Source organism: Cygnus olor, chromosome 10 (assembly GCF_009769625.2).
Source record: "Cygnus olor isolate bCygOlo1 chromosome 10, bCygOlo1.pri.v2, whole genome shotgun sequence".
Lineage (NCBI taxonomy): Eukaryota > Metazoa > Chordata > Aves > Anseriformes > Anatidae > Cygnus > Cygnus olor.
The window spans coordinates 6,699,236-6,717,660 of NC_049178.1; the positions used below are offsets into that span (position 1 = coordinate 6,699,236).

An 18,425-nucleotide genomic window follows, 5' to 3' on the forward strand; every position below is an offset into this window, starting at 1 on the left:
ATTAGATATAAGGAAGAAATTATTTACTCAGAGGGTGGTGAGGCACTGGCACAGGCTGCCCAGAGCAGCTGTGGATGCCCCATCCCTGGAAGTGTTCAAGGCCAGGCTGGATGGAGTTTTGGGCAGCCTGAGCCGATGTGAGGCATCCCTGCCCATCGCAGGGGGGTTGGAATTAGATGGTCTTTGTGGTCCCTTCCAACCCAAACCATTCTGTGATTCTACGATTCCAGCATCCCGCTCACACAAAATTAACTGGTCAAAATGCCTTCAACAAAAGTTTCCTGGCACCTTCCACCATACAGCCACAGCATTTTGATTCAGAACAAGCTCAAAAGTGGAACTGGCTGCACTACTGAGCCACAAGTTGTTTCAAATTATCATCTCAAGAATTTACACTTGCAAGTGCAAGCGCAGCATTGGCAGACTACCTCCTTCTTCAATCAGCTCCTACCCTTAAAAATCTTGCTTCAGGTGCCATTTCCCACTGCTTACCAGGAAGAAACTCTAGGGGTACGGTTGGGATAGTGGCTGGGTAATCCTTCCGCTGCTGCTCTAGCCGTTTCCTTCTCTCCAACTCTTCCTGCTGGGCTGCTTTTGTCACGGCTTCTAGTTGGTCCTCGCGCAACAGCTTTCTGAATGTACAAGCAAACGGAGAAGTATGTCTTGGTTACACTTACAGTCCTTCAAAACAACAAAAAACCTGAAGGGCTCTACAGCTGGCTTAAAAGACAACTGACAAGCTCCAGGTAATCTGTCAGCTACACAGACTGCGAACATCATATAGCCAAAAGCTACGGACAAATTTCACAGCTTTTTCAAGACCGTGCTTCCCAGCTACAGGCATCATTACTACCACTCAAGGAAAAGACAGAAGTTTGACAAGGAAAATAATTAGAGGAGGAAAAAAGTGCATTGGTAAGTATATACTTGAGTTAGGTTACCAGAGACTAGTTCTATCTGACAGGATGTTATTTATTACCATAGAGTTTATAAATAGAAAAGGCACAAGGTCATGCAAAGAAGACATGTGAGGAGAAAAGAGCTACGCCCAGAGAAGCTGTGGATGCCCCTTCCCTGGAGGCGTTCAAGGCCAGGTTGGATGAGGCCCTGAACAACCTGATCTAGTGGGTGGCGTCCCTGCCCACGCTAGGGGGCTGGAACTAGATGGTCTTTAAGATCCCTTCCAACCCAAGCCATTCTATGATCCTGTGAAAAAGCATCAGTTCCCCCCCAGAGTCCTCACCCTGATTTTCATCTGCCTCAGTGTTTTCAGGAACAAACATCCTCTCATAGGTTTAACGCAATTGTTTCAAAGGCTGTTCTCAAACCAACTTACTTTTACAGGTAATTTCCATACTTCTGAAAGTTGCTTTTGCTTTTTTTCAGTTTCACTGTTTTAGATTTGCAGCCCTGGAAATGAAGGCTCTTTTGCCAGAAGAGAGGCACAATACAAGCAGTGGTAAAATCCAGCTCCCTCAAGCCAGCCTTTCAATCCAGCCAAGCCTACACCGAAGGGACAATCTCCTCCATCCTAACGAAGTCTCAGACTCCAAGGCTTACTCAACGCTCACTCCTTCAACTTCAAGAAAGTCCATCAAGTGACCAAGCTGAAATATGAGCCAAAGACTACCAGTGCCTTACATACCATGAAAATGAGCCACTTGCTGCCTCAAAGAGTCCCTGCTCTAAGCTTTTTAGATCCTCTTGAACAAACTTTCATAGTGAATTACTACCTTAGAAGCTGCCCCAGAATGTACATGGTGACTTGCACAATCAATTTCTACTTTTCAAAATTCAGGAGAAATTAATTTCCAGCAATTCAGTTGCCAGTCACAGCATGAGCATTCCTGGGAACAAGTACCCAGGACAGAGGAAAGGGCTATATTTTAGGCTGTCTGCAATATGATCCTCATCAGCAGAAATCATGTACACACGTCTGAAACTCGCTATTTACTTAAGACATCTAACTGAAAAATTGCACCATCATTATTAAACAGCAGCAAATACACATTTTTTTGAAATATATTCCATAACCAAATAATTTACTCTTCTGAAAATACCAAACAAGTCTGCACCCACATGAAGCACTCCAGACTGAGAACAGACTACTCCCACTGGTGAGATCCAAAGGTTTTGGAAAAGAAAAGCCATCTGCTTTGCCAAGAGCAGCAAAATGTAGCTTAGAAGAAAAGCCTACAGACTCCCTTTCTACCCAAAAGGCTACATAGCACCCTACCGCTTTCTGTCATGATACTTACCTTATGTTCCTCCGCATGTGAGAGGGTTTCTGAGCCCTCTTCTTTTTGGTGTCCTCAGAGGCCAGGCTCTTGTGCTGGTTCTGCAAGAGTTGCTCTGCCCGCTCACTCTGAGATGAGGTAGTTGAAGTAGAGCGCTGCCATTCTCCGTCCTCCGTGTGTTCAACATGGTCACTGCTGAACACGGCTTCTTGGGGTTGGTCTGCAAAGACAAGGAGGTCACAACGTGAGAACTGTCAGCTGCCTTTTACATGAGCATTCATCAGGATTTAAGCTGAATGGGAACCCACTTGGGTCAAAACACTGGGGTCCCTTCTGGCGATGTCAGAGTGTTGATAAGTTCTGTGCCAAAGGGTCTGTTTCCAGCAAAAGCCAAGACTACACTAACAGTCCGGAAGTGCCCTTACAAGAAAACTGGGCAAGATTATTTCAGTCCATGCAGAGCACTTGCTGACCTAAGTGCCCATTTTCTTTCAGGGATCAGATGAGCTCCCACTGAAAAACAGAAGAGACAGCAACTCGGATCTCTTTCTTTGTTTCCCAACATTTAGGTGGGACAGAAATTTCCATTCATACGGCACCTCTGTAACCATCTTCCAAGTTAACCCCTTGAACGCGTGTTTTATGTTATCTGGTTCCAACACTGGGTCACGGCCCAGCAGGCAGTTCAAAGCTTTTACCAGACTCCACTCTCAGGATTTCAATGCTACCTTCTGGCAAGCTTTTTAAAAAGGAAAAAGTGACAATTCTCTTTCTGTTTTATAAGGCACACTTCTTTTTCCCTGACTTCTCCTATTTTCAGGCTTGCATTAACAGTTGGCTTCAGTCTTAAAGCACCGTGTGAAATGACACCTTGTTCTGTGTGCCACTTCAACAGGCTGTCAGTGACCAAGCTAATGCTTGCAGAGCACAGAAATGTTTCTGTTTGAAAGCTTCCCTTGAAGTAAACTGTTTCTGACAAGCCTTGTAATAGCTCCTTTGAAGCATCTTGTCCCCTTATGTCTGACAGAGAACCTCATCTCACAATCATCCTTCTTGCTCGCAGTACGTCTATGAGCTAATGACTGAAATGAAATGACACTTAGACAGAAAGAAGAAAAAAGGGAAAGAAGACATCAGCACAGAAAAATGCAGCAGAGGAAGAAGTAATGCTGAACCAACAAGCACCGTATTGTGATGCCGTGGGATCTGGACACAAAAAGTATCCCTTCTGCAAGAGTCGAGAGCTTAAGTGAAGGATGCTTCTGCAAAGCACTCTGCAGGCACCTCTACGGCCCCACAGAAACATGCCTGTTCGAATTAACCTTACCACTAACATCACCTCTCGAATTTGAGGTGACAAGAACTAGATCCACCGTGGTCAAAAAGCACCAACTTGGCAGCTCCCTCTCCAGACGTCCCACCGGCCCTGCCCCAGCGCTGGCTCGGAGCGCAGGTCAGAGCCCAGCTAGGACGTCTGGGCTCGCCTCTCCCTGGGCCAAAGCCAGCAGGAGCAGCTCAAACGTTTTTGTGAGCGTCGGTACCAGCAAGTCCTACGTGTGCTAGGAAAGCAGGGAGCCACAGCTTACGTGAGGACACGGAGCTCACGATGAAAGGAGACAAGTTGTGTTGGGCGTGAAGACAGGAGGCAAAGGCATTCACTGCCCCAGCCAGGGCAGCTCTCCTACCACCGCCGTCTTGGATCCCCTCCTCGAGGCAGCGGCTCAGGCACCGAGCATCACGCTCCCTCTCAGGCTGTGCTGGGAACAAACCCAGTTTCCGAGGCTTCCCAGACAAGAGCTCTGCTATTTGAGCTGCAGACACCCTGTGGTCACATTACCTGCAATTCCTCAGCGCTGTTTCCTTCCCCCCCCCATCCCTTCTGCCTCGTGGTTATGCAACCAGATCAAAAGATCGGATGAAATAGGGCAAAGGGAAGCAGGGAGGCTGTGCACATGATCGCATTCTCCGGGATGAGTCATTAAACCAGCGACAGTCCCAGAGACAAACACTGCCACGGTTACACTGCTGCCGTCTCACCGTTGGCCCAGGGGACCTTGCCGAGGCAGGGAGAGCACAAAGTCAGGTTTGGCTGGGAGATGGAGGCTCCCCACGCCCTGGCAGTTGCCCACATCACCTCCTCTGACAGCGACTGCCGCCCGCGCCGTGCACGAAGGGTGCCTTCGGGACAGGAGCGATGCCAGCAAACCCCAGGGGCTCGGCAGCCCAGAGGCAAAGCCACTGCGTGCCTCCTCCGTATGTTTTCATGTCTGTCATCCGAACTCTACACACGCCCACCCCACCTCTGCATTTCGCCTTTTCTTTCCTCTTACTCACTTGCAATACAGACTCTGGTCAACGTACACATCGCCGGATCTGTTTTTTTGTTTTGTTTTGTTTTTACAAGGTAGTTCTCAACTGAAGCCTAAAATCTGGTGCCAAATTTGTGTTGTCCTGGGTGCAGACCCTCACTCACCACAGCCCTGCAAAGGCAAGTCCTGGGGCGCAGGGCACACAGCCACATTCAGCCACATTCCCAGCACGTGGGCATTTGGACACCAAGATCTCTTCTTCACCAGCAACACCCCCCGAACGTCCCGCCGATCCAGCAGTGGGCTTCAGCCAGCTTCCCGAGGCTGGTCCCCGCCTTGCCACCACAACTACAACGCTGTTTGTCACAACACAGCGGTAAAATCACCACGAGCTGCTTCTGTCTGACCGTGCCACAGCTCCCACCTGACGTGAGCTGGCAGCTCCGAGCAGGAATTGTTCTGTTGCTGTTTTGTGTTAAACTCCTGACTGTGCACAGCACAACGCTGCCCGCGGCTGAGCAGCGAGGCTCCTGCTGCGGGCACGTGGCTGTGCTCCAACGTGGGGAGCTCCGAGCTGCACAACGGGGACCCACAATGGAACAGAAACCTGTTAAGAAACGATAGCTGCACACAAACCGCTGTACGAGGAACAGGATTGCTCCTCGGGATGGATGGAGCATGGGAACGGCCTCACTGAACAGGTCTCATCAGGTGATCGATTGAAGTAATTTCTGCCCCAGTTCTGCCAAGCCTCCCTCTACAGCAGAAATGCAATTATGGTTTTGTAACAGGAGCTCAACACGCTACTCCGACGTGGCTACACAGGTAGCTTTTGGCACAACGCTGCAACTCCCCGGCCGTGCTCGCACACTGACACTTTCCTGCTGAGGCTGAAGCTGTAAGCGCACTCCAGGCAGACACGGGCAGCCATCCCATCGCCTCGCTGGGACCCTCCCTGCCACCAGCCTGCAGGGACGCCCCTGGCAGAGCCCGGCACAGGGCCGCCAGCCCCGCTCACCGGGCACAGGCCAGCTGCGGTTGCCGACAAGGATGCAAACCCTTTGTACGTCTGAAGACCCTGGGTGCTGAGCGCTGGGAGGAAGGCCAGCTGGGGGGTGCCTGCGCTGCTGCACACGACAATCCTTCCTCCGGCACGCTGGAGGTTTAGCGTATGCCTGCGCTACCAAAACCCAGCAGCCCTGATCACGGCACGGTGCAGGTCCGTGCTGCAGCCCAGGGATTGATGAATTTCTGTCTCGCTAAGCAGCAGCAGCAGCCGCCACCACCACCCCCAGCTGCACGCAGAAGCAGGGGGAAGTGTTTGGCTTCTCGACTGCCTCTCGCGTGTTGCAGTTGAGGAGTTTCTGTAAGGAAAAGAGTCGTGACAGCTCCGTGTAACGCTGCTGCGGATGCTCCCTGGGCGGTATGACTCTCAGCTGCCCCCGAACACTGCACACAGGTGTGACTCACGGCGCACAACACAGCGAGAGATCTGTCCCACCCCAGGGCATTTCCTATTGCACCCGAGCTTAAAAGCCTCAGGTTGCCACCTCCTCCTTGCATAATGTTTTCAAGCTTCACATAAAAGAGCATGGCACGCGGCCTGCAGGACAGTCTCCAGCATCTTTGGTTCAGCGCTGACTTGCTCCCACCACACGCTGCTTGCTCTGCAAGGGGGCTCGGGTCACTGCCGAGCGTTCTGGAGCATCAGGTACCTTTTTTTGAGGAACAAGATTTTTGTAAGTAACCTGAGTCCTCTCCTGACACCGAGGTGTGTGAGAAGCAGGGACGTATCTGCATCCAGTATCCACACTCCGGGGCAAGCCTCAGTAAGGCCAGGTATCACTGCGCACACGAGTAAATATCCGCAGGGCTAGGGACAGTCAAACCTCACTAGGAGTATAGAAGCTGCCACGCAGGATAAGACCCAAGGGTTCCCAACCTGAGGCTGCTGCACCGTCCCCTTGGCACACAACACCACCAAGTAAGACAATTACTTCTTCACCACCCCATCTCTGGCTAGCTAATGCAGCTCACCAGAGGTTCGCCCTCCTCCTGGGAAGCCAGTGTCCTGCCAGCACAACCCCGGTAACTGCAGGGAAGGTGTACCACTGCAAACCAGCCCCTTGTTTGACTTTAAAATCATTTCATTGCAGGAATTCATGGTACTAAATAGCGCTACGTTGCTGAGCCTGAGCATTAGTGCCTACCCTGAGGACAGGGCTGCGCGTGCATGGCGAGGCTGGCGGCTGCGTGCAGAGCAGAGGGAAGTCAATTCTTGCTTTGGGAGCTGTCTCCTGTCCACGTAAAGAGCACGGCGCAGTTGTATGCTCGTGCAGGCGTTCTAGGAACTTACTGAGTACTACTGCAGCCGGCACTGAGCATGAATGGGAGGAGTGCTGAGTGACGGGACACGAAAGCCTCGTTGCGCAGCTCCAGCTGCAGCGCTTGCAGTCGCTGACACACTGAACTACAGCTGTGCCAAGGGCTACAGAGGTGGCTCCACGGAGCCAGCCTGACTGCAAAGGCACTGCCGTGCTGGGAGATCCTCTCCCGGGTTAGCTGGTGTTTTCCCTGTGTGCTGGGCACCGGAGGGGAGTGGAGGTGATGCCGGTGCTCGGCTGCAGCACAGCGGTCATCTCGGAGGCCAGCAGCGGAGTGTCCTGGCTCATCCTGTTCTCAGCTGAAGCGGAAAATAAATGAAGAGTTTTCAGACAATATATTCTCTGTATGCAACCGGTGCGGCTGCTGTGTGGGTGCCATGCAAGAAGGGAGGAAAGGTGTCTGCACAGAGCACCTCTCCCAGAGGCAGCACGATGGGAACGCTTCCAGGACGCTGGCTGGAAGCAGGAAACTCCTTGTGAAACCGCTCAAGGACAGCGAAGGGGAAAGCAGGGGCGAAACCCAGGCTCCCTTCCTTCAGGCCCTACCTGCTGTAACACCCACCGGAGCCACAAAATGCCCTTCTGGGACACGGCACTCACCAACACCCACTTCCTTCCTCCCGAAGCCCCAGGAAAGCCGCCCCTCAGCAGGACACAGCTCTTCAGGAGGCTCAGGGCTGTGCCACCCCCTGGCAGCTGCTATCGGGGGCAGCTAATTAGCAGCAAGACTTTGTTCTCCTCGGAAAATAATTGCGCTCAGTCTTCGGCAGCGGCAGGACGCCCCTCCCAGCCACAACTGCTTAACAAAGCACTAATTATGTAAGCATTATATAAGCTGGCACACCTACCCCCCCCCCGCGCCAGCAGCACCCGCTCGGCCCCTCCAGCTCAACACCCCTCGGCCCTCTCGCACCGAGCAGCACAAGAGCGAGCACCCAGCCTCTGGTCTGCACCAGTTTTGTGTGTGCCGTGCTTGTCCGGGTGCCAGCCGGGGCTGTCCTCTTCTTACCAGGGCTGGGGATGTGGGGAGATGCCGGTCCCCGTGGGGCAGGCAGCCCACAGCTCTGCTCTGGCCCCTTTTGACTGCAATGAAGCACTGCTGGGGAGGAGTGGGCTTGTTCCCACCATCACCCTCTGCGGCTGGCTGTGATATCTATGTCCTGCTGAGTCACTGCTGCACGGCTCCGCGGACACAAGCGAACCTTTGTGCCTGGCCCCAGTGCTGCTCCGTTCCCAGCAGAAGCGTCCCGTGCCACCGCACGCCAGCTCCAGCGCCTTCACTCCTGCTGCTGCTTTAGCTGGGGCTCAGCCGCCTGAGGTCTGTCGCTTGTTCTTGTCGCTACCGAGACACAGACTGTCACGTTGGTATGACAAGCGGCACTGTTTCAAGTTCAAAGAGCACATTTTGCATTGCTCTCGGTGTCTGTAAAGTGGTCGGTGCTGGGGGTTCAGGAACTCCATCCGCAGGCTGCAGGTCAGAGGCTGCCTCGAACCCTGGCCCAGGATGGGGGGATAGAGGGGGAAGGTGCAAAATGAGCTCTGAAGCAAACACCGGCACAGAAAACACAGAAGGAGCCCAACCAAAAAGCACACAGACCCCAAACACATCCTCAGGCTCCTTCTTAGGCAGGGAGTAAGCCCCAATCAATGGAAAAATTTTAAAGATAAGGCAGCGCTGCCCCTTTTTTTTTTTTTTTCCCCCTTTGGTGGCCTTTCAGTGTATCCGTTTACAGCAAGCTTGTGCTGCAGAATGAAACTTCTTTCCCAGCCCGAGGGAATCCTCAGCCAGCAAAAGTGAAGAGCAGGGGAAAGAAAGAAGCAACCCGAAAACCAAAGGGAGAGAAACCGGCTGAGAAGCGCTGAGAGGCAGAATGGAACCTCACGCAGCCAGCTCTGGTGACAGACAATATATCTTCTAACTCCAGGGTTATGCAAGCAGAACCAGGCCCCAGACACCCAGCAGCTCTCGTTCCGGCCGCATACGCCGAGACCCGGGTTACATAAACACCGAGCAGCACTTACACAACGCCGGTAGGGCCGTGGCGGGCGGCTGCCCCAGCCCAGCACCGCGTCGCAAAGGCTGCCGGCGGCCCCGGAGCACCGCGCGCCCCTGGCCAGCTCGGCTGAGCTCCCAGGAGGGATGCGGGTTTTCAGAGGGATATGGGATTGCAGAGGGATGCTTTCCTAGTGCCGTGAAGGGGCAAGGGCTGGAGAAACACAGGACATCTCCTGCCTGGCATCCCTCTCCCCGGTATGTCATCTGAATTGCTTTTCCCCAGTAAAAGTCCTCGAACCTAAAACGCCACCTCCTCGCGAGCCCTCCCTCTCTCAGGCATTAGCCAAGGCAGGGGAACAAAGCCAGCAACTGCTCCCATTAAGGCAGCAAGTGAACCAGGGATGGGTTACATTTGTCCTTTACACGGCGGGGGGTTGTATGGGAGAGCAACTGAGTTACATAAATCTAACGCACAGGAGCCAGGAAGTGTCTCAGGCTCCAGCGCTGGAAAGCGTTCAACAAGCTGCATGAAGGAGGGAGCTGAAACCTCCCCGTTCTGGTTATCCCAGTTAACCAGTAACCCAGGACATAGTTCTGCCAGCCAGGTTAAAAAAACCCACAACCAATAACCACAGACACCTAGGCAACAAGCAACTGGATTTAACCCTCAGACCTTACTTGTTTTCAGAACAGTTCAAAACTTCTTCAAAAAAAAAAAAAGAATAACTTTTTTTTTTCCTATTAAGGTGGATAAACACTGATTTAGGTAACAAAGCTAATTTCTCCCCCACACTCACATTCAGAAAATAGATGCAAACCGGGGGCTTGACAAGCTCCCAGCACAGTGGATCGGGCCAGCTGTTCCCAGTACTCTTCTTAGGCACGAATTTCAGGGACTAAGGAAAGAGGACGAGCAAGGGAGCAAGCGTTTTGCATTATGCAATGCTTACATAAGCATTAGTTTACTCTAGGTAGCTGGGAGTTGTGGTATTAGCTTTATACCAGGTTACCCTCAAAGCAAGGAGAAACAATAAAGAGGGGATTACTGCTGCCACACGCTTCCAAGGCCACCAAAACGGCAAACAAACACCGAGCACAAGCCGCCGAACTTTAATCTTTGCCCCAAGGCCTCGCCACAGCTTCATTCAGGAGCTGGGAAAAGGGAGGGGAGAGAAGACATCCGATACTCGCTCATAACTTAAAAGAGCTGCGTGAGACATCACCCCAGCAAAGCATCCCTTCGTGTCTGCGCACTGCTTTGTTCTTGCTCGTGGCAACGGCGTACGGGAGGGGAGGCTCCCAAAAACTACGACCTGGTGCTGGCACTCTGCGTCGGGGGCAGAGGAGGTCACGACCAGCGCGCGCTCCACACACTAACCTCTCAACCACCACCAGGGCCGTTTTGCTCCTTCGGCAAAGAACTGGGGTAGACAGCAGCGCTGAGCAGCTCCCGAGCTGTCGGCTCCCTCGCCTGTGCTCTGTCCTCTCCTGAAATATAATTTCCTACTCGGAAAACAAAACAAACGTGTGTATTTCTTGTAGAACCGTAGCAGCACAGAACTTCAGCTGCGTTGTCCTTTGCTGCTTCAGTTCCTAAAAATTCCCCCTGAAATTGCTTTGAGGACTTTGTTTAATGAGGGAGGCATCACTTGGGGGAAAAAAGCCATTTGTTGAGTTTGAGCCTGTGTGCCACCGCATTCCACTGGCACCTCTCCCACCAAGCGCAGCCAAAAAAAGTGACCGAGAGCACTGGAGAAAGCTAATAAGCCCAGGGTGGAACACCATCACTCAAAGAACGATCTGTTTCTATCTGGCTTTTCTTTTCAAAATACCGGCGCTGCTTTGTGTGCTGCTAAAGCAGTTTGACGAAGAGCTGAGAAGTTGCTCAGGGCAAGCAGACCTCTGCAAATCGAAGGCACAATGGCACAAGGACACCCCCATCCAAAACAGGTAACACCCCAAAAAGCTAAGCTCATTACACCCTGGAGTAAAAAGGTAACAAGCACCAGTTCCTCGGTAAGGTCGCTCATGTTACAGCCATCTTTCTGGTCAGAAAAGAAGAATATGAGTACATGCGGAGGAGATGAGACTCTTTTCAAATAAGAGCCATTTTTCTTGTAGGGCAACAGCCTCTGCTCAAGCAGGGTCAGGTAGCGTACTGCAGCTAACCTCCACTCGATTTACCTGCCAGTGGGTACTAACAAAAACGGCGGAGCTGCTGACTTGCAGAAAGCCAGCGCAGCACCGCGCGTACAAGTGCCCGTACTCTGAAGACCCCAGCAGTGTCCCGGCTCCCAGCGTGAGAAAACCCGACCAGCGCAATGCTGTGTGAGGATGAGCTCGTTCGCATCTTGGGCTCTTGTGTCTGTACAAATGACCCCAAATATCTTTCCATACCAAAAAAATAAATATTGGAAGGCCTCTAGCCTTGCGTTCTCCCTCCACCTACGTCACCTACAGTCCCATTTCCAGCAGCACCTTCCCCTCCTGTCCTCTTTTTATGCCTGTTACCTACTGAGTCACACGTGCCATTTGTATCACCCAGATTCCTCGTTTATCCAAACTCATTTGGCAGTGTAATTCCTCTTTTCTCAGTTCACGCTCTCCCAAATTAGTTTCTTTGTCCTGCCACCACAGCCAGGGATAAGGAAGTGAGAAAAGTGGATTTTTGCTAGAATTCAGCTCTCCACAAATGGACAACAAATACTACATGGCTCATTCCTGTAAAAGCTCCTCCGTAATAAACTGGAACTGCTGGAGACCACTTTTGAGCAGCCTACGACCTCGTAGCATGAACTTTGGAGGTACCAGCCCCACGAGCAAGGCTGAAGAGCTTGGCTTCTGCAAGTACCTGACCTCCAAGTAACACGTTAAATGACAAGTATAGAAAGTTCTTCAAATCCAAAGGAAGTTTCTTCTCCAACACACAACGTCCTCCCATCAGCAACCAACCTAAGAGGCAGCCATCCCCAAACCGTGGCTAGCGTTTGACCAGCATCTTCTGTTTAATGGGAGGGAAGGAAAAAAGAGCCAAGTGGCTCCTGGTCTATTTGGCACCAATTAGGTGCTCTGGAACGAGCACCCAGAGCTCTGCCTAGCGCCTGGTCAGCGACTCAGCGAGCACTTCACTGGCACCAGAGGATCTTAAAGCTCTTCTCAAGGGGGCTGTTGGGGAAAACACGCACACAAAGTTGAAGGGGATGGGGGAGAGGACACTGGATATAAAATGTTACTGATATTAACACTACCTCCCCTCTTGCTAAAAACTTCTGCGTTACAATATGACAGCTGCAAAACCAGTACCAGACAGACCCAGGACGTCACGACACTTACGTCTTCACAATTAAAAGCACAAAGAAAGTAAGTTTCTCTCTCATATCCCCTCCATCAAGTCAGCGAGCACTGCAAGACCCTGAAAATTCACCCATTTCCATCGCAGCCTGGTAGTTAGGAAACGAAAACCTGAGCCTCAGCTCCTGGCGCACTGTGCCAGCCACCGAGTGGGGTGCTCCAGCGCAGGGGGGTGGCACAATGAGCACCGCAGGGAAGCAGGAGGAATGAGAAAGCCAAAGGACAACAAAACACCTGCGTCCTACCTGGGAACTGCTGAGACTCATCCAGGAGTAACATGCTGCTCCGTGCACCGCCTTCTGCCCGCACCTCTGCCCCAGCGCTTGTTCACCGTGGCCGCGTGCTCCCGGCCCTCCCGGTATATTCTGGGCTCACGGTCTTCGGGAAAAGTTTCCAGTCACTCCCAGCAAGTTGGTGTCTCTGCCCTCAGCCTGGCGAGCGCTAAATCCGCCCTTGCTGGCTGCTCAGCTCGCAGGCAGGAAATGCCTCCTGATAAAACAGTCCCGGGTCCAGGCGGGGAAACCTGCACTTAAGGTTTCTGAAAATAACTTTGGTGAGGAGCTCCCGGTGCGCGAATCCACCCAGCCGGCGTGCTGGGAATCAGCGTGCATATATCTGCCCCGAACTCAGCTGAGACGGACCAGGGTCACCGTTATAAAACTGGTTAAATACGCCTCGGGTTCAGTCTAAATAAAAACTGTCGCTCTCCCCTCCCTGGCTGAGTCAAACGCCACAGCCCTGCCCCAGGTGGCCGCTGTTCCGCCAGGGACCGCCGCTGCCCGGTGCTCCGCTGCCTGGCCGGCTGGGCTCCGGGAGGCGATGCCGATCAGCTGCAGCACCCTCAGCGCGCCCAGGGAACGGGGCTTAGAGGGGACGAGGGCGGCGGAGAGGGTGCGCGCGGGGGACGCCTCGCTCCTCTCCCCCGGCTCGAGCGGCAGAGCTGCGTGCCGTTGGGATCGGATCCCATTCATGCAGCCCGCGAGCCAGTTCAACTAGTGGCAGGGAGCGAGGCTGAGAATAAAATAAAAATCCTTACATAACCACCCAGGCTCCGGCGGGGCCCCGCGCAAGGGGAATCCCAACAGACAACAGGAAGGCCAGGGATCCGGTCAGGGATCGCCACCGCGCCTCCGGGCTTCACAGCGCCGCCGAATTAAAAGGAGGAACGGGTTGCGAAAAGAGCACGGCCTTTTGGCTTTGAGAACAACCTCAGGATCTGCGATTTTGTGAGCTGTCTGCACGAAGCCTGCTAGCTTGCAAGAAACCGGGACAGCTGAGCCCGAAACCTGAGCGGTTTGAACTCGTTTGCGCAATAATAGGCAAAAGAGCATCCTGTCCTCTTCTACATCAGCGACTGCTGCATGCGTGCCTGCGGAAGGCTCTCAGCGCAGCACAAGGGCTCCAGGTGACATTTCTAAGTTTTTAAGGAAATAAATGTGCGGAATTCGTGGAGCACAAGCTTATTCTGAGCGCGCCTTCCTGCCCACCACCTGTCTGCACCAGAAGGACGGGTACGGGAGGAAAGGAGCACTTAAAGCTGGGGTTGAGCCCCTAAGAGCTGGAGGTCCTGCCCAGCCTCCTTCAGCGCCGCGGGGACTCGTCCTCGCCTGCCGCCGTCCGCAGGCAGACCCCGTGCAGTAACGGACAGCAAACCTGGGCTGACGGGCACGCAGTGAAATCAGCTGGCTCTTTGTGAGCATCTGTCTGCAGACAAAGGCAGCTCTTTGCTTGGAAGAGGCAACAAGCTGGAGGGGGAGAAAACAAGCACAGGCGCAACCAGCCCGAAGCAGGCTGTGTCCAAGCAGCCCTGGCACAGACCCGCAGGGCTGCGGGACGGAGCAGCAGGACGCGCGGCGCTCCTACCGGCCACTGACTCAGTCAGCACGGCTCTTACAAAGACCGTGTTTATCAAGGGGCGAAAGAGGGACAAATATATTAAAAGTACACAGCCAAGGATCTCACAGCAGGCCTTATACGGGCTTTGTAGGGATGGAATGAGCAACCGAGCATGACCTCAGCATCTGATCTAGCAGATTTATGAAACCGGGAAGCAAGATTTAAAGACAAGTATTTATGTAAATACAGCTGGGTGCTTTCCAAGGCACGCTTGTTACAGCAACCAAGCACGGGGAAATGGAATTCATCACATCAGAGACAACATGCACCCGCCCTTTTCCACAGAGGAATAAAAAGTCAATTTCCTTCACCTTAGGGTGCAAACCAGAGAGGAACTTCGCTGCTCGCAGCAGCCTCACTGGTGAGGCCGCCACCACCACTGGTACGTGTTCACACAGCCACAAACTGGGTCTGCCAGAAACGGCCCGTTTATAAAAATCATCTCCTCCTGGAAGGCGAGCTCGTTACCGATAAGCCCATTCACCACACAGTGTTTCTGGGAGACCAGGAAGAACGAGCTCCCTCCCCTCCAGCACCTGACACCTCCCCAGCTTCCGTCTCGGCTATCCCCAACACAGGCGAGGTCTTGGCGAGGTACAGGGACCGCACCAGGGGCTTGTCAGCAAACTCCTGCCGCTTGAGAGGTTCCCGAGTCAGTGACACAGCAGGCTCCCCTGCTTCAATCACTCTAAAATTTATATTTTTCATAGAACACCAAGATAAAGGCACTTCAGAGCGTGGCTTTTCTCCACCTGACAAGCCAACGCAGCATCAGCACCCCTGAGCACTAGAAAATCACAAGGTTTCAAACTCACACCTAGATCTGCCTACCCACACGGGAAGCTGGACCTGAAAGTTCCTCCTGCCACTAACTCCTCCGTACGGCAGGGAACACGGGAGATTTTTGTTTATATCCCTATAAATCTTGGTGTATTCTGTTTGCTACCGAAGCCTATTCTTCATAAGGAACCCAAAATCGTAAGGAGGGCAGAGTGGTTGCACATAACGTCACAACAACCTAACCCTAAACTGTACAGCGGTGAACCAGGGCATGCTGCAAATGCTTTTCGGAGAACCCCTGTGACAAAACATGCCCTGCTTCAGCCTCACCACCCAGATATTCCAGGACTGTTTACATGTACTGAATTTAAGTGTACTGAAGCAAAACAGCTGTTAAAATAGTCACATCTTGTCGGAGCCAGGGGGGTTTATATCAGATATTTATCAACAGGTTATTCAAAAAGTCCACTGAGTTGCAATCCCAGCACGTTTATTTTTCAGTTATATCCTTCAAGAAACTGTTCTGCATCTCCTCCTATAGCTTGCTACGTTGCTGCTGCCACCACGAGGTATTTGTGCATTGTAAAAGGGTGATTTTGTACAACTTTAACTCCATTCCAGTTTCATTTAAGTGCAAAGCTGACAAACAGAAGCTAAAAGTACACAAGTGTCATTTAAAGAGTGCTTTTAATAGTTCAAGTACTTAAATGACAAAATTTGTTTGGACAGAATTAAACTAGAAATTGCTGTTCACCTAGCCCCAAAAGATTTTTATCTTGCAGCCTTCTCCTGTATCATTCCTTTCTTTACATTAAGAAGTGAAAATGTCTTTGTATTCTTACTTAATTTTTTTTCAGACTTACTCAGTAAGCTGCATGCTGAAGAAAACACAAATAAGACTTTTCAACATCTGTAGCACAAACTGCTGTTGTTAGAAACAGGTAGTGCCTCGAAATAAAATTTGAGGTGTTAATTTGGGTACAAAAATAGCTATTGTATCAAAAACTTTGATCTAGATGATGAACTCTGGTTCATCACTCATAAAAGTTCATTTCTGCAGTTTTCTATAAAGCCTAGCGCGACAATTTAAAGTAACAAATTAAGCAAGTAACCGTGATGTGGTGCTGTGTTTCAGAGTCTGAAGAACAGCTGTAAATTAACTGAAACAGTTCCCTCTCCTTCCAAATCTGCTGCTGCTGCTTGGCCACAAACACTCTATTTTTACAACAGCCAGTCACACGCATTTTATTTAACCAGTCATTAAACCAGCACAATGCCAGATAAATTAAGAAAGAACGAAAATGAGCCCTTGCATAGCTTAAACTCAAATTCAGAACAGAAGTGTTTCATCCTGCCTGGTACATCTGAAAATAAAAGGGGCACTGCATGAAACGTAAAGCAGAGAACTGTGACTTCGGCTTCACCACGGCTTCATCAGGCGACCTTGGCAAAGCAACTTTGCCGCTCCTTACCTGTTCAAGAGGGAAACCACCACGTTACAAATTCGCTAATTCGCTTCCTTGTGATTTCATTATGGTTTCGCAAGTTGCAGGTGGAATACTGTAGCTGTTAGCAATGACTAGGTGGGGCACAAAGCTGAAAACAGCATGGGGAAGAAGGGACAAAACCTGCCCGAGAAGTGAGCCTGACTGTCCTTTGTCAGAGATTCCCGGGCTCCTTTGTGATAAAGAGAAATGCAGGTTTCTGGCCAATAAAGCTCAGTTCTCCCCCCCCCAGAGCCCTGCAAAGCCTATCAGGACAGCAGGAAGAAATGGGATGCTTGGGCTCAGTGCGGAGGACTTGGGGTTATTCTTGGTCCAGCTACCAGCTTCTTGCTCACCAACTCCGCTCCCCCTGCACTGCTGCTACTCACACTTGTGGCAGCTTTCAGAACAGCCAGCGTGTGGCAGCAGGTAAAAAAACCCTGGGAAAAATCCATACACACAGCGCAGAGCCGCAGCCGCGGGCTTTTCTTTAGCCACACAGAAGGATTTCTGGTTTGTATCCCGACATATGCGATAGGTTGAAGGGAAGGAGGGAGGAGAGGGGGGAAGAAAGCGTGGCGAGCCGCAACAGCGCATCACTTCGGGAGCTCGGTCATCGCTGTGCCAGCCAGCGGGTCTGAAAGAAGCAGAGCTCTGGCGTCATCGCCTCCTTTTAGAGCAGCTGAGCAAGTCGTCTGTGGAGTTACACAACACTTCCACGCCACCAGACTTCATGCCACACTCTCAGGAAAGGAAGCTGCTGTCAGAGCCTGGGAGGGAGGCAAGCAGTCGGGGACATTTTGGCACTTCCCCTGCTTAGGATGAGTGGAGGAGACAGGGAAAGGGTCGTGGCTTTTGGGCAGCGCGAGGCTGGGCGGCTGAGACACCGTCAGCCTGCACCGCCCTGCGGAGGGGTAGAGCAGCAGCACCGCTCAGCATCCTTCCTCCCGCAGCCGCACCTCGCCCGAGGTGGGTAAAACACAGGATCGGAATAAAACGCCCCGGGCCCCGCCGCTCCTCCCCATTCTGACCACCTGCCCTTAACTTAAACCCTGCCCTTAGCCCCCAGATCTGCAAGCACACCTCTCCATCACCCTCCCCCCCCAAACCGCCCCGACACAACCCCATGTTTCTTCTGAAGGACAGACCATGCTGCATAAAACCCACGGGTAAAAGATGCAGCCTGCCGTAACAAGGAGGTCCAAAGAAATCAGGGGAGCTTTTGCCCATTCAGGAGTGGCAAACCTTCCTCCTGCAAGTTCAGCATCTTCCTGCATTACTTAACAAGTGGTAGTACCCACTCTCTTTTCACTTTTGCTACTGATTTCATTTTTGTAATTTATTCAGCAGGATTATGGACACAGAGGAAAGCCAGCTCGTAACTTTCTGGCTCTTAGGAAATCAACACAACTCTGAAATTTAAGATTTGCAGAGGCAGAGAATGTATGTTTAACAGGCACAAAGCTACTTCAGATGCTCCTGCCCTTTCCAGGGAGTGAGAAAGCATTAAAAATAACCACAGCTTCTTAGCTACAGCAACCCACCTCCAACATGCATTAAATACCTGCAGTTAAATGCAAGTTTGCTGCCTCGAGGTTGTCCCGCAGCCTACACCCTTACAATGAAACCTCTAAGTGTTCTGATCCGTAAGGATTATTGTTATCAGAAACTACATGAAAATTCCATAAGGTTTAGACGCAGGCCAATAGGCAAGATTAATTCATAAGTAAATTCTTCTGCATGTGCTGATTACTTCTGCACCTCTGCAATATCACACACCCAATCCTGCCTGCACGCAACTATTAGCTTGGAAGACAGTCTACACAGAGTCACTACCAGCATAAAAATCTTCCTGCTAATTCAAAACCAGCAGAGTGCACAGCGGTACAGGGAAGTTCAGGTTTGGTTTCCCAGGCTTGCAGTAGCCCTGAGCTTTGTAGAGGCAGCAAACTTGCCGCTGAGGTGCGCTTCCCTCAGCGTACGGCCTT

At 51.8% G+C, this 18,425-nt stretch overlaps 1 protein-coding gene across 5 annotated transcripts in view; it reads right to left on the minus strand.

The window, feature by feature from the left end:
- The window catches only part of RAD54L2 (RAD54 like 2), a 61,629-nt gene that overhangs the window by 19,931 nt on the left and 23,273 nt on the right, over positions 1–18,425 (minus strand). For 4 of the 5 annotated variants that reach the window (XM_040568548.1, XM_040568544.1, XM_040568546.1 and 1 more), the window contains exons 3-4: positions 2,259–2,457; positions 493–632 (exon numbers count right to left, since the gene is read on the minus strand). In XM_040568548.1, coding sequence (XP_040424482.1) covers positions 493–632; positions 2,259–2,457 — 339 coding nt within the window. Of the gene's footprint in view, positions 1–492; positions 633–2,258; positions 2,458–12,522; positions 13,273–18,425 lie in introns of those variants that run through there. The other variant, XM_040568547.1, reaches the window with a different exon arrangement.